Source organism: Podarcis vaucheri, assembly GCF_965113315.1.
Source record: "Podarcis vaucheri genome assembly, chromosome: 1".
NCBI lineage: Eukaryota > Metazoa > Chordata > Lepidosauria > Squamata > Lacertidae > Podarcis > Podarcis vaucheri.
In genome coordinates, this window is record NC_138759.1 from 7,873,885 (window position 1) to 7,888,156 (window position 14,272).

General features: G+C 46.7%; 1 protein-coding gene across 5 annotated transcripts in view; it reads right to left on the reverse strand.

Moving 5' to 3' along the window:
• The window catches only part of KTN1 (kinectin 1), a 76,423-nt gene that overhangs the window by 37,998 nt on the left and 24,153 nt on the right, over positions 1-14,272 (reverse strand). For all 5 annotated transcript variants that reach the window (XM_082216607.1, XM_082216610.1, XM_082216609.1 and 2 more), the window contains exons 13-20: positions 14,089-14,179; positions 12,031-12,099; positions 10,110-10,147; positions 9,886-9,976; positions 8,603-8,671; positions 3,023-3,057; positions 1,712-1,802; positions 91-159 (exon numbers count right to left, since the gene is read on the reverse strand). In XM_082216607.1, the coding sequence (XP_082072733.1) occupies positions 91-159; positions 1,712-1,802; positions 3,023-3,057; positions 8,603-8,671; positions 9,886-9,976; positions 10,110-10,147; positions 12,031-12,099; positions 14,089-14,179 (553 nt within the window). The remainder of the gene's footprint in view (positions 1-90; positions 160-1,711; positions 1,803-3,022; positions 3,058-8,602; positions 8,672-9,885; positions 9,977-10,109; positions 10,148-12,030; positions 12,100-14,088; positions 14,180-14,272) is intronic.

A 14,272-nucleotide genomic window follows, 5' to 3' on the forward strand; every position in this document is an offset into this window, starting at 1 on the left:
CAATTTCAGGCGAAATCCTCCGACAGGGATTGACTTAACAGCAACCAATTTGAAAACCTTTCTTAACAAAACCAAACCAAGGCAACGTACCTGCTCTGTTTGTACCCTCTGCAGATTTTCAACTTCACTTTTCAAGGATGCGTTCTCTGTTCTCAGTGCCTTTTAAGAGGAAAACGTTTTCAACACAGTACTGTTAATTGCAACCACAAAAGGAAAGATGATACATTTGCCAAGAACAACATTCTATTATCGCTGCTGACTTATCTGACAACATTTTTAACGTGTGGAAGTCACGGTTTACATGGCTGGGTCCCTTTCCTGACATAATCTTTGTTTTGTACCCTAGCATCTCTCCTCAAGAATAAAACCTTTAAAGTGGTGGTTCTCACCCTGTGAAACATCTCAGAAAAAGTCTGTCCTGGTCTTCCTATCCACTGATACGTGCCCTTGGGTTTTAGCCTGCAAGGAGCTCAGCAACATTTACCCAGCCCAAACAGAATAAGCAGGTCAAAGGAAGAGCTTCACACCCAAGATCTAAGCGTCACACGCTCCTTCAAGCTTACAAAGCTTGGCCGGTAGACAAGTACCAATGGGGCAGGCGGGAGAGTCTGAATGGATGGCTGTTACCTTACGCTGAAGGCGTTCACTTTTCTCAAGTGTAGAAAGAAGAAAGCCAAAGGAAAAAAGCTTGCCCTGTAAGATTCAAGGTCCATAACTACTTTCTTAAAGGGATTGCAACTGGAAAAAGCTTGTGCTGCTTTTCAGACAGGGAATACAGTCGTACTTTGGATCCCAAACGCCTTGGTACTTGGACGTTTTGGCTCCCGAATGCTGCAAACCCGGAAGTGACTGTTCCAGTTTGTGAACGCTCTTTGGAACCTGAACGTCCAACAGGCCTTCTGATTGGCTGCAGGAGCTTCCTGCAGCCAATCAGGAGCTGCGCTTTGGTTTCCGAAGGTTTTGGAAGTCGAACGGACTTCCGGAACGGATTCCATTCAACTTCCAAGGTATGACTGTATCTGGAATTTGGTGCAGCTGGGGTACTCAATCATGGTTCCCTCCCTTTATAGACTACAAAACATGGGTGTGCCATTGTCGCATTCAGTAAGATCTTCAGTTGCTGACTTCATCTCCTCCCACTAACTGCTGTATAAGATACAGTGGTACCTCGGGTTAAGTACTTAATTTGTTCTGGAAGTCCGTTCTTAACCTGAAGCACCACTTTAGCTAATGGGGCCTCCTGCTGCCACCGCACCCCCAGAGCACGATTTCTGTTCTCATCCTGAAGCAAAGTTCTTAACTCGAGGTACTATTTCTGGGTTAGCGGAGTCTGTAATCTGAAGCGTATGTAACCTGAAGCCTATGTAACTCGAGGTACCACTGTATTTAACTAGTTCTGCGACTGGACTCAGGATGGGGCTGAGGAAGTCCTCTTCCTTTGCCAGTCTTTCACTGTCCCTCGACCTAAGCTGAGTTGCTGGATTAGCCCATTATTTTTCCAGGGAGAGTGGGGAGGAGAACAGAGCAACTGAGGCAGGACAGCGATGGAGAGACAGAAAAGGGGAGCTTGGGACAAAAGTGAAGCAGCAGCTGCTGTTGCTACAATCCGGGCATGTAACTACCCTGTGGTGGAGCGAGACACACTATATTAGCACCCAATGCCACACTGTTCATGCACTGGGCATGCCTGACTCTTAAGAAGAGAGTTTACCTTCAGCTCGTCTTCTTTATTTGCCATCTCTATGAGTCCAGCTTCCAGGAGTTCCTCAACCGTCTTTATTTTGTCATCCTTGTCTGTCATGCTGAGGAGGAGTTGAAAAGGATGTGATGAACTTCAACTCAAAATCAACTGGCGCTACCAGGACGACAATCCTATGTTCATTTGTTTGGGTGTCTTTCCTGCTGAAGCCAGTGGGCATTGGTGGCGAGCAAGCAAGAACATACCGAAGCAGCCTTAAAATGAGAGCCAGACCGCTAGTTCGTTTAGGCCAGGACTGTCTCATTAGCAGACAACGGTTCTCAGGGTGTCTTCAGCAGAGCAGTTGTTCCCAGTCTAGGTACTGAAAATCTTGTAACTGGAAATGTTAGGGATGGAACCTGGAACCCTCTCCATGTCAAGCATGCACATTAGCACAGAGGTATGGGGTCCTCCCCCTGTTAGAATTCCTGCTCCGTGGTTGCAGTCATGGGATTGTTGTCTATCACATGACGGTACAGTGGTGCCTCGCAAGAAGAAATTAATCCGTTCCGTGAGTCTCTTCGTCTTGCGGTTTTTTCGTCTTGCGAAGCACGGCTATTAGCGGCTTAGCGGCTATTAACGGCTTAGCGGCTTTAAGAAAAAGGAAACAAACTCGCAAGAACTCGCAAGACGTTTCGTCTTGCGAAGCAAGCCCATAGGGAAATTCGTCTTGCGGAACAACTCAAAAAACGGAAAACTCTTTCGTCTTGCGCGTTTTTCGTCTTGCGAGGCATTCATCTTGCAAGGTACCACTGTATATGTTTCGACTCCACAGAGTGGGAAGTGACGGAGACAGGATGTTTGTGTTACTGTGTTCTGTGAAGTGGGACTATTGTCCTTTGTTCTTTTTCTCTGTGCTGTTTGATGCTAGAGAGAAAGGGAGCCATGTTGCAGTGTTCCGTGTGTGTTTATATGTAAATAAAGTAGATTAGCCAAAATGTTGAGTTGCTGAGGTCTGTTACGTGAACTGCGCAGACTCTGCAGATCTCTAAGTGTGCCGGTGTCTGTTGGCATCGGTCGCTGTGATGTTCGGGCAGAAGAAAGCTTTTGAAGCTCCCGAACGAAAGACCAGGAGGAAGGGAACATCCCAGTCGGGCATGTGTCTCTGCCAGGGTCCTACTCGAGTGTAGGCTGAGCTCCTGACACCCCCTGCTAGGCTGCAGGTACTTAGCACAAAACACCTACAGATTTATTATTCTTAATAAGATTAGCTGTTCTTTTTGCTTGGGGGGGGGAGTTTGCTTGTGAAATAAACGAGAGGCTACCTACTGCCCCATCTCTTACCTTCTTTCCATTTGCTCCAACAAATCCTTATTCGTCTGAAAGCAGGAGAGAAAGAGAGAAAAGTCATGCTTAATGCTGGTTTGCAGCTCTAGTGAGCAAGACAGCTGCTCAGAATCCAGCTGTTTGCATTTCTGCTGATTATCTGAAGCGCCGATGCAGAAAAGCCATCAAACGTTAGAAAGTCTGAAGCTGAAAATCCCCCTCCCCAGCCATGATAATAATCATGTTAAAAGGTGATTAGATTTCTTTCAACGATGCTCCAAAACTGCCATGCGTTGCCTAGCAGTGCAAATGGCCCAGATATCCTGACTCCTATTAAGCAGGAATTCTGAAACTGCCACTTTTATCCAAGCCAAATAGAACATGTTCCCAGCTCTCACCGTTACAGTTAATATTTCAAAGCAAAGTGGCCCATTATGCTAAAGATAGCTTGAGAACGAGAGGACAGAAAAGGGCTTCCTGGAGCCAAGGAGATGCTTTCCTACTCCCTAACATAACTCACCCCAGTCTCTGTACCCTTAGATCAGGCATAGGCAAACTCGGCCCTCCAGAAGTTTTGGGACTACAACTCCCATCATCCCTAGCTAACGGGACCAGTGGTCAGGGATGATGGGAGTTGTAGTACCAAAGCATCTGGAGGGCCGAGTTTGCCTATGCCTGCCCTAGATAAAGGTAAAGGTACCCCTGCCCGTACGGGCCAGTCTTGCCAGACTCTAGGGTTGTGCGCTCATCTCACTCTAGGGTCACGTGGCCAGCGTGACAAGCTGCATCTGGCGAGCCAGCGCAGCACACAGAACGCCGTTTACCTTCCCACTGGTAAGCGGTCCCTATTTATCTACTTGCACCTGGGAGTACTTTCAAACTGCTAGGTTGGCAGGCGCTGGGACCAAACGACGGGAGCGCACCCCGCCGCGGGGATTCGAACCGCTGACCTTTCGATCGGCAAGTCCTAGGCGCTGAGGTTTTACCCACAGCGCCACCCGCGTCCCCTGCCTTAGATACTAGCCACCAAAATCCTCTGAACGACTTTACTCCTCACCTTGTAATTATTACACTATTTTGTCATTCTGACAGAATAAGCTTTGATTCATTCAATGAGCTAGTCTCCAGTTTAAAAAAAGATTACTTGTAAGCAACATCACCTACTTCCCTTTGTTAGACGTAAAAGCCCCCCTTTTCTGTAATAAATGTAAGGTTATTGCCTCCACATAAGAGCCACTAGCCAAAGAAAAATGAATTTTTAAAACAGCCTCTATTACTTAAATAAATTTATTTCGTGTTTAAGCAATTCTGATTTGGTCCATTGCACTCCTGGCTAAACCAATATAGCCTGAACGAAAGATGTTGCAACCTTTCTGCTCTTTCCCCCATTCCCAGAATCCTGCCCTTCCATCAACCAGAACTCTGTATGCTCTGGACTAAGAGAAACTAGAAAATCAGTTGAAATCTAACCAATTAGCAGAGCTTTGCATGATTTATTCTGCTTCTGCTGGACATATGAAGGGCTAAGGAGTTACACAATGCAGTGAAGCTCCCTCCTGGGCTATTTCTTAAGTGCTGGAGATCCTGTTCAGCAAACCCCCTTTTCAGTTCTCAAGATTTCACATTCTCAAGCAGTACCGGTTTCTGTTTCAGCAATTTCTGCACAATCCTAGGAAACACATATAAACCCTCCCTTCTGTTACTTCTTCCAAGCTGAGGTACAGTGGTGCCCCACAAGATGAATGCCTCGCAAGACGAAAAACTCGCTAGACGAAAGGGTTTTCCGTTTTTGCGTTGCTTCGCTAGACGAATTTCCCTATGGGCTTGCTTCGCAAGACGAAAACGTCTTGCGCTTTTTTCTTAAAGCCGCTTGAAGAGACGCAGTTGCGACGGACCGTGCTTCGCAAGACGGAAAACATCGCAAGACGAAAAGACTCGCGGAACGAATTATTTTCGTCTTGCGAGGCACCACTGTATTATCGTTATGCAACTGATGTTCTGCTACTCTTCCCATCCACAGGAGATTCAATTAGAGGAATTATCTCAGCCTCTTGCAGTCCCAGCTTCCTAGAAATTTGTCCCTAGTGCCAGGTTTTTTGGTCAGATTCCATTTTTCCACATTATTCTTCAATTTTCTTGCAGAACTACTGAAGTATTCCTTCATCAGCTCTGTAGCCTCTGGAGCTTTAAGCAATCTTGCCAAAAGAATGCTAGGTGTCTGTCTGCCATGTTTGGTGATCTGTAAGAGACTCTTCCCCCTCCCACTTTTCTGTTGACACAGGAGGTTCCAGATTTGATCCTCGCCATGTCCAGTTCAAGCTATGGTTTTCCCAGGAGTGATGTATGGAAGTGAGAGCTGGACCATAAAGAAGGCTGATCGCTGAAGAATTGATGCTTTTGAATTATGGTGCTGGAGGAGACTCTTGAGAGTCCCATGGACTGCAAGAAGATCAAACCTCTCCATTCTGAAGGAAATCAGCCCTGAGTGCTCACTGGAAGGACAGATCGTGAAGCTGAGGCTCCAAGACTTTGGCCACCTCATGAGAAGAGAAGACTCACTGGAAAAGACCCTGATGTTGGGAAAGATGGAGGGCACAAGGAGAAGGGGATGAGATGGTGGGACAGTGTTCTCGAAGCTACCAGCCTGAGTTTGACCAAACTGTGGGAGGCAGTAGAAGACAGGAGGGCCTGGCGTGCCCTGGTCCAGGGGGTCACGAAGAGTCGGACACGACTGAACAACAACAAATGCCCAGTTAAACCAAGGGTAGGCAATGTGTTCCCCTACGGATGTTGGACTGCAGCTCCCATAATTCCTGAATAGGGATATGAGATGTAGACGAAAACATCTGAAGGCACCTTGCTGGCTTCCCCTGGGTCAAAACACCTCAGAGAGGGTGGCTGCGAATGACCTCTGCCTGCAACTGACTTGCTGCACAGCAGCTCCTTATAACCCCAAAATTACATTCCCCCCTGCTCCTGGCATAACTTCCTCAGTACAAGTTCTATTAGTTAAACCAGGGGTCGGCAACCCACAAGCGGCCCATGGGGATCATTTAAGCAGCCCATGGACCCCCGCCGCCCACTCAGTCAGCTCCCGTGCGCCGCAGAGCAGAGCGGAGATCACCATCCGTGACGCTGGATGGCTGGCTTCCCATTGGCTGCAGGAAGCTCCTGCAGCAAATGGGAAGCTGCACACGCATCCTCCATGCTGGAAATAGCATTTGCGCATGCGTGTGCGCACACACTCCAGCCCACCGTGGAGTCTGCGGGACCGTGAACCAGCCCAAGCCACAAAAACTTTGCCGACTCCCGAGTTAAACTATTGTAGCAAATAAAACGATGAGCTCTGTGGCAGATCAAGGAAGACCCATTGGAACTGACGGACATGGGGAACTTAGGTCCAGTAATTTGAATGGGTCTGCTCTGAGTAAGACTACGTTGGAGACATCTCCCAGTTACTTACAATGAGATAGTGTTCCATAGACGTTGGCAAGAGCCAACTTGGTCGGCTGCATTTGCAGGACCTGTGCGCCCAAATGTGGCTGCTCCTTAGTGGCAAGAAGGCAAAGACGTCAAAGAAGCCAAAGGAGCTAAGCAAACTGTTGCTCCCAAAATGCTCCCTTTTCAAGCTAGCCGATGGTGGCAGCACCACTTCTAGTCCTTTGTGGATTCCCTTTTTCCAGGAGCTGCACCAAAACAACCATTTCTAGGTCATGTAGCCTGAGATCAGAGGGGCTTATGCTCTGCCATCTGGAGCGGGGAAGGCAAACGGTGACCCCAACATCTCCATTCCCAGCCCCTGAGTCTCAAACGCAAACCAAACCCTCTCGTTATCCAAGCAAAGAGCAAAGCTAAGGTTTGTACCGAAGGCCTACCACTGATGTCTGGTCTACTCAGCAAGATCTAGTAGATAACACAAGCAGCTGGTGCTCTCCAGCCTGGCCAAGGGTACAGCAACCCTGAATATCACAGCATTGCCCACCCCTCTGAATATTGTAATACTGTACTGCCAGAGGCATAAGCAATTAAAGGCATCCCTTACTGAAAACGTCACCTAGAGCACTGCTGGCATTCACGAAGCAGGAAAAGCCTATTAAGTGTGTTCCAAAGAGTTGTTGGGCCTGCATGTTCTCAACGTGCAAGCATCGTTTTTGTGTATTTCAGATTGTCTACTCCAACTCCGCGCCCCGCCCCCCAGCAAGACATAACGGTATTGTGAGAGGCTAAGAATCATAGAATCGCAGAGTTGGAAGACACCCCAAGAGTCATCTAGTCCAATCCCTTCCAATGCAGGAATTAGTGGCCAATTGAAGAAATAGTGGCCAAATGAAGTGGGGGATCCATTTGGCTGCTTCCTACCCTGAAGTTGTATTTTTAAGAGAAAGAGACTGGATATTATAAGGGGATGCTTTTTGCTGCAAGCATTATAACCATGCCCATGGAGGACCAGAATCTTATTTTCCAATTAATATCTCATATAATTAACATTCATATACAGCATTAAATAAAAGGCTTATGAATCGTGCATATTAAGGAGCATAAAGGTAAAGGTAAAGGGACCCCTGACCATAGGTCCAGTTGTGACCGACTCTGGGGTTGGGGCGCTCATCTTGCTTTATTGGCCGAGGGAGCCAGCGTACAGCTTCAGGGTCATGTGGCTGGCATGACTAAGCTGCTTCTGGTGAACCAGAGCAACACACGGAAACGCCGTTTACCTTCCCGCTGGAGCAGTACCTATTTATCTACTTGCACTTTGTGCTTTCGAACTGCTAGGTTGGCAGGAGCAGGGACCGAACAATGGGAGCTCATCCCGTCACGGGGATTCAAACCGCCGACCTTCTGATTGGCAAGTCCTAGGCTTTGTGGTTTAACCCACAGTGCCACCCGCATAAAATAGCGTTAATAAATGGTGAAATCGGCAAGATCTTGCACCTGTTACCAGTCTATTCCAAACACCATGCATAAACATGCAGCAAATAATACCAATCTAGATACAAAAGCAAAGGACAAGAGCAGACACAAACATTTATGCCCCACTTTTTAAAAAAAAAATTAAATGATTTTTGAAGCTTAATTATCTGGCAGAACTGCACCATGTATTTAAAGTACATGACTTCCCCCAAGGAATCCTGAGAACTGCAGCTTTACCCAGAGCTACAATTCCCAGCACCCTTGGCAAACTACTGTTTCCCAGGATTCTTTGGAGGAAGTCATGCGTTTTAAATGTGAGTTGGGTGCGGATCTGCACCCCGTCCTCCTGAAATACTCAAGAAGTTAATTGGGGTGTGGAGCTCACTTAACCAAGCAAGTATTGTCCACCACCAAAGACAGCTCCGGAATTCGAATTAGATACTAGATTTCTGAGCATATAACCTCCCTTCTCAGGTGTGATGTTGTTCATGGGGGGGGGGTGCGAGCAGCGCATCCTACCTAGAAGTCATTCCAAAACCAGCTCTATAAGCAACTAGAAGACACAGGATATAAACATCCTTTAACCCTCTGCTGGCTCCCACATCCAACCCTCAAATCAGCTGCATCTACATCAACAGCCATTTCTGAACAAAGATAGTATTATTAGCAGCAATTTGCCTGCCATACCTGCTCAGACAAGAGAGCCTGCAGCTTCTGAACTTCCAGCTGCAGCGCTTTGTTTTGATCCTTTAGAACCTGAAATGAAATCACCAGACGGCGCTGTCAGTTCGGAATTCTGTACCCAGACATTGCTCCTGCAATTTTCTTTGTGTTATTGGGAGAGAAACGGTGTTCTGATGAACAGCAATTGGCAGAAATGTTAAGAGAGTCCTGATCCCTGTTTGGGTTGGCTATCTATCCGTTGAATTGAAAAGGGTGGATCGCCACCATGATTATAATGATAGCACTTCTGGGAAGGGTCTTCGCTTTAACCCACTTATGGCGATACCAGCTTGCTCCAGGCGATCCCAAGGGGCACAGATTTACTGGAATAGCCTATGTGAAGTGCTTTGAACACAGAGGAAAGTGCTTTGATGGAACAGAAGGAATAAGGGGAGGAAGTACAAATTTGATCTTGGGGGGTGGGATGGGAAGAGACACTGAACACATGAAGCTGCCTTATGACAAATCAGACCACTGGGTCTGTCTAGCTCAGTATTGCTCGCACTTCTGAACTCCTGGAGAGCTGCTTCCAAAGGGGAAGGAACAGGTCCTGGACCTGGAGATGCCAGGAATTGAAGCAAGGACCCTCTGCATGCCAAACAGATGATCCACCACAGAGCTCTGGCCCTTCTTCCTGAATGCAGGAAATCACATTTCAACAGCATTGAGCTGGAAGGGAGAGATGCTCAAAGGAAGAACTAGAATAAACTGGGGAACCAGGGAAGGGGGTAGACTAGGACACCCCCCCAAAAAAGACACCCTAAAGGTCTAGCAACTGGAAGCAAATCTATCATTTGGGAGAAAACCTTGCCTCTGTTAGCAGCACTGCTGTGAACAGCACCTCTGGCTATGATCATTCTCCAGCAGGGAACCCTGCAAGCCTGATCTGGATCAGAGCATATTCTAGATCACATGTCCTGCAGCTACTTTCCCCCCAAATAAAAGAGTTTAGTTTAAGCAGATCCTTAGCGCTGGGGTCTGCATAGACACTGCAGTGCCCCTCTGCTCGCTTCATGCTGAGCCACAATTTTGTGATGAGACACCTCACTTTTCTTTCCTGCATCACTGACAGCAATTTTTTTCAAGCCACATCTCCATTTGTTTTTGGGGCGCTGTGCTGCTACACTACTATCCAGCACCTTTTCATGTGCCTTTCCTAGTCCTGCTGCCAAGTTGTCAGCTGTCCTGTTGTGAGTAAGGCTGCTCTAGGCAATGCGCGCGCGCACACACACACACACACACTCTACCTGAAGTTCCTCTTTTGCACTTGAAGCTTTGGCATGGTGTCCCTGAAGCTGCTCCTCCAGTGCTCTGATTTTTTCATCTCTGGCCTGAGTACTGAAAAACAGGGCAAAAGGTTAAAAAGGAAGAAAGCTCCGCCCCCCTGCTTACAAGGCCCAGCCCACTCCAAAGCAAGCACATAACAATCAAAGAACAATGGCTTATCAGATGGCACTCTTTGTTTATTTACCTTTTCTGCATCCTTTCCAGCTCATGCGCAGCAGCGGCCTAGATAGAAAGAGGATTAACACTATTTAGTGTGTTGCATCTGAGCAAGAGTCAGCAAACACAGCTACATCCATCATTAAAAAGCCAAGATTGAGCCCATGAAATTTAGCTTCTTGCTGTGCCTCTCATTTTCTGCCACAAGCAAAAAAGAAAAAAGGGGTGGGGAGACACATGTTTTGCACATCTCCGAAAAAGGCTCAGTAATCTGCTCATCAGACTGTGCTCTGCAGCGATGCTTTCAAATCTAGGAAAGAAAGCACTTTATATTAGGTAACAGGCTAGGAAGTGAAAATGCTCAGGGCACTGTTGCTGTGGATAATGATGTATATGCCTGCATTAAAGGAAATGCCACAGAGCTGGGGGGGGGGAGAAGATATCTGCCCACGAACGGGCAGAGAGCCATTCCACTGTGGGGGCACCAACTCCATTACTCTGGTATTCTGAAAATGCCTTCAAGCCGCAATCTAGAAAAAGGAGGATTTCCCCCTTAAGCTGGAGGAGCTTCAAAGCAGGCTGAAGCCACGAACACAGTAAAACTTCCGCCTGCAATGAAACAATCCACAAACAGGTGCTTAATTCCCCATGGCGGCTCAACGCTTTGTACGGCACTTGCATTTGCTGCAGTTAATGCAGATTCTGTCTGCAAAGATGTGAAAGCATGAATGATAAGACACATGCCCTTTAGCATCAGTAAGACATGTGCTTGGAACCCGATTGGGCTGCAGCTCGCCAGCACATACCCATAGGTGAATGAGGAGCACATTTGTCTTTTATACTCTGTGCGCCAGACGCAGCAAGCACAACTGTGATGGAAAGTATGTGTAACCCTTGCAAGTTATTTTTGGCTGAGAAACAGTGAGAGGTGCGCCATCGCTCAGCGTGCTCCAGGGCAGAGAGATGATCTAGACCTGGGTCTCCTTAGTCTGCTACATGTGGCCTTAGCATGAACCGTCCTCCACTCTGTTCAAGCCCACAAGGACAGGGAATCAAGAGTCTCCCATTGTGCAACCCTTTATTTCAGGGGTGGGGAAGGAGATGCCCTCCAAATGTCGCCGAACTACAACTCCCATCATTCCTGACTACTGGCCATTCTGGCTGAGACTGATGGGAACTGAAGTCTAACAACATATGGAGGGCTAGATTTTCTCCACTCCTGCTTTTTGTTTACTTGACTAAACAGTCAACTGTTTCCTTCACGTTTCCCTCGAAAGTCCTAGATCTCAAATTGTCTCATCTGTTTAGACAGGGCAAGCACGATTTCTTATCACAACTTGTTAGCAGTAGCAGTGGATTAATTACAAAACAAAAAATTGTGCAGATGTTTGGAACTGAGGAAGAGAGGAGGGTCCAGGGCAACGGTGGATCATCCTAAGCAACAAAAATCACTAGATTAGGTAAACAGAATGTAGGTCTAGGCTGGATAAAGAATTGTTGCATTTATATACTATGCTTAGGTACACATTTGGGCTGAATGTGCAGCACAAAATCTGAGCTACGGCACTAGAGCATGTGCAAAACGCCCCTATCACTAACGATCAACTCTAACCAGCCTCTAAGTTTCTGACTGCAGGGGAAAAGGGGCTTCCATGTGTGAGGTCAAGTGTGAGCAAAAGCTTTTCTTTTCAAGATTTTGTGCAAAGAACAGCAGATAAGAGATGAAACACACACCCTTGAGGTGAGCTTCTAACTGAGCACACCTTAAGTACTTTTGAGTTTAGATCATTCCCAAGTGGCACTGAATGATCCCACCTTTTACATTTGGAGCCGGTTTTCCTTAACTTGTGCTAAAGCACAAATATTACTCAGCACAAATAATACTCAAGTGTTGTCAGTGGAATGGCAGAACACAGTACTTGTCAAGATATGAATATGGGTTTGTTAACCTGCTCGTTGGTGAGCGCCTGCAACTTCTGCACTTCTGCTTTGAGGGACATGTTCATGTTCTGTACAACCTGGAGAGGGGAGAAACAGGTTTCACATTACAGGGTGCGGCCAGAAAGTCCCAGCCATGACATTTTCAACTGCACCAATCTCAGTTTGAGCTCCTCATCTGCAGCAATCAAAACATACATTCCATGTACCTGCTAAGAAACAGCCTCATCTCGTCTCCTTCCACAGGCAGGTTAAAATCCCATCTTCTCCCCTACCTTCCCAACATTGGGCAGCGGTTGTGCTGCTACTTGTTTATTTCACACAGTTTAAAAACACTGAACTCGATGCAACGTTTAGTGCATCCTTCAAATACGTATATATTTTTAAGAAAGACCACTTTAGTTATTGATTTCTTCTGTAGATAGATGACCAATAAATCCTAACCACAAAATATATTCCCAGTTCTTCTTAGATTTCAAAATCTAGAAAAAATGGAGGGCAATCCTGCTTGTATACCTAGTTCTCAATTTTTCCATGCTAGCTTGAAGATCACTTGCTGTCTTAACATGCAAAGGTTGCCCAAGCAAGCTAACAAGTGAGAAAATGAGACAGTAGAATGCTCTGTACTGCTTCAGATCATAGCCCAAATATATCTGAATGCTCCCTTGCATGTCAAAAAACAAATAGGACACCCTCCGGAAAACTAGCCCAGAAGGGAACAAGATTGGCTTGCTCCAATGTGCAAGATTGTTTGTTCATTTACACATGCAGGGAGTTAATGATGATGATGATATTTCCCCTGGGCGGCGTCCAACAAAATATTAAAAATACAATAACTTAACACCACGAGGAAGCATTCGAAAACAACATATCCCTCTGCAGGGGCACAGATCATCTCCCCAGGCTTCAAGCACCTCATTCTGCTACTCCCTTTTGCAGGGGAGGGCAAAGAGGGATTTCTGGAGTTTGGAAGGGCTTGCTGAGTTCCCAAGAGATCTTTGCAGTTTGAGCTTGCAGGGTTGCCGCCGCCACCAATCTTAGTTCTCCCTGCATGCGTTTCCTTTGGTGCCCTTGCAATACCCATTCCACCTGTGCACTTGCAAACGAAGAGATTATTCAGTACCATGTCCTTTAAAATGACACTGTAAAAGGGTTGCCCAGGCCCTGGAAATTAAGCAATTCCCCACCCTGCCCCACTTCACACCCACAGGTATGATCTGACTTTTGAGGCTGAGGACTAGGAGGTACTGCAGCCTCAGAGGAAACAGATCAAACTGGGACAGTTTAGGAGAGGTTTACTCCAGCCATCTTAGATCTGCTGCAATTCGTTCCTCTTCATCACTTCAGTTGCACTTGCTGGGGCAAATCTCTGCCCTTGGAAGCAAGGGAGTAGGGAATGTTGGGAGTCTCGGAACCAAAGCAGAACCAGCAGCAGGTGCAGGCAATTGCCTCTGGCTACTTCTTGCCTTGTGGAAAACCGCAAGACTGAGATGTGCAAGCACAGGAGGGAAAGGAGAAAAGCCATACCCCACCACGACTCAGTCACAATGTCTGCGGTGTTTGGCAGAGGGAGAGGAAGGAGCAAGGTGGTCTCCTTTTTGCATGGAAGGCAAACAGCTTATTCAGATAAATATATAACATCTTTGGATTTGATATCCCGCTTTATCACTACCCTAAGGAGTCTCAAAGCAGCTAACATTCTCCTTTTCCTTCCTCGCCCACAAGAAACACTCTGTGAGGGGAGTAGGGCTGAGAGACTTCAGAGAAGTGTGACTAGCCCAAGGTCACCCAGCAGCTGCATGTGGAGGAGCAGGGAATCGAACCCGGTTCACCAGATTACGAGTCCACTGCTCTTAACCACTACATGCCAGGATTAAAATATACATGCTACATCAGGTTTAATAACAACTATTTCTTCATGTGTGTGTGTGTTATTGTGGTATGTGGTTTTGTGTTTTTATACTGCAAACCATCCTGTGATCTTTGGATGAAGGGCAGTATAGAAATGAAATCATCGCCATCATCAAAGCCTCCACTTTTTGCACGCAACACTTGAGCTTTTGCTATACCATGAGATCCTCCTCCTTGCTGGTTAGCTTGATGCGTTCGTTGGCTAACGAGTCCTCAGCCTGGTTTATCTGTTTATCCTTTTCTGCAATCCTGCAATAACAAACAACAACAAAATGAAAGGGCATCTCTCCATTCGCAATGTATCATCACAACAAGCAGAGCCGACAAAGAGGTAATGAGAAT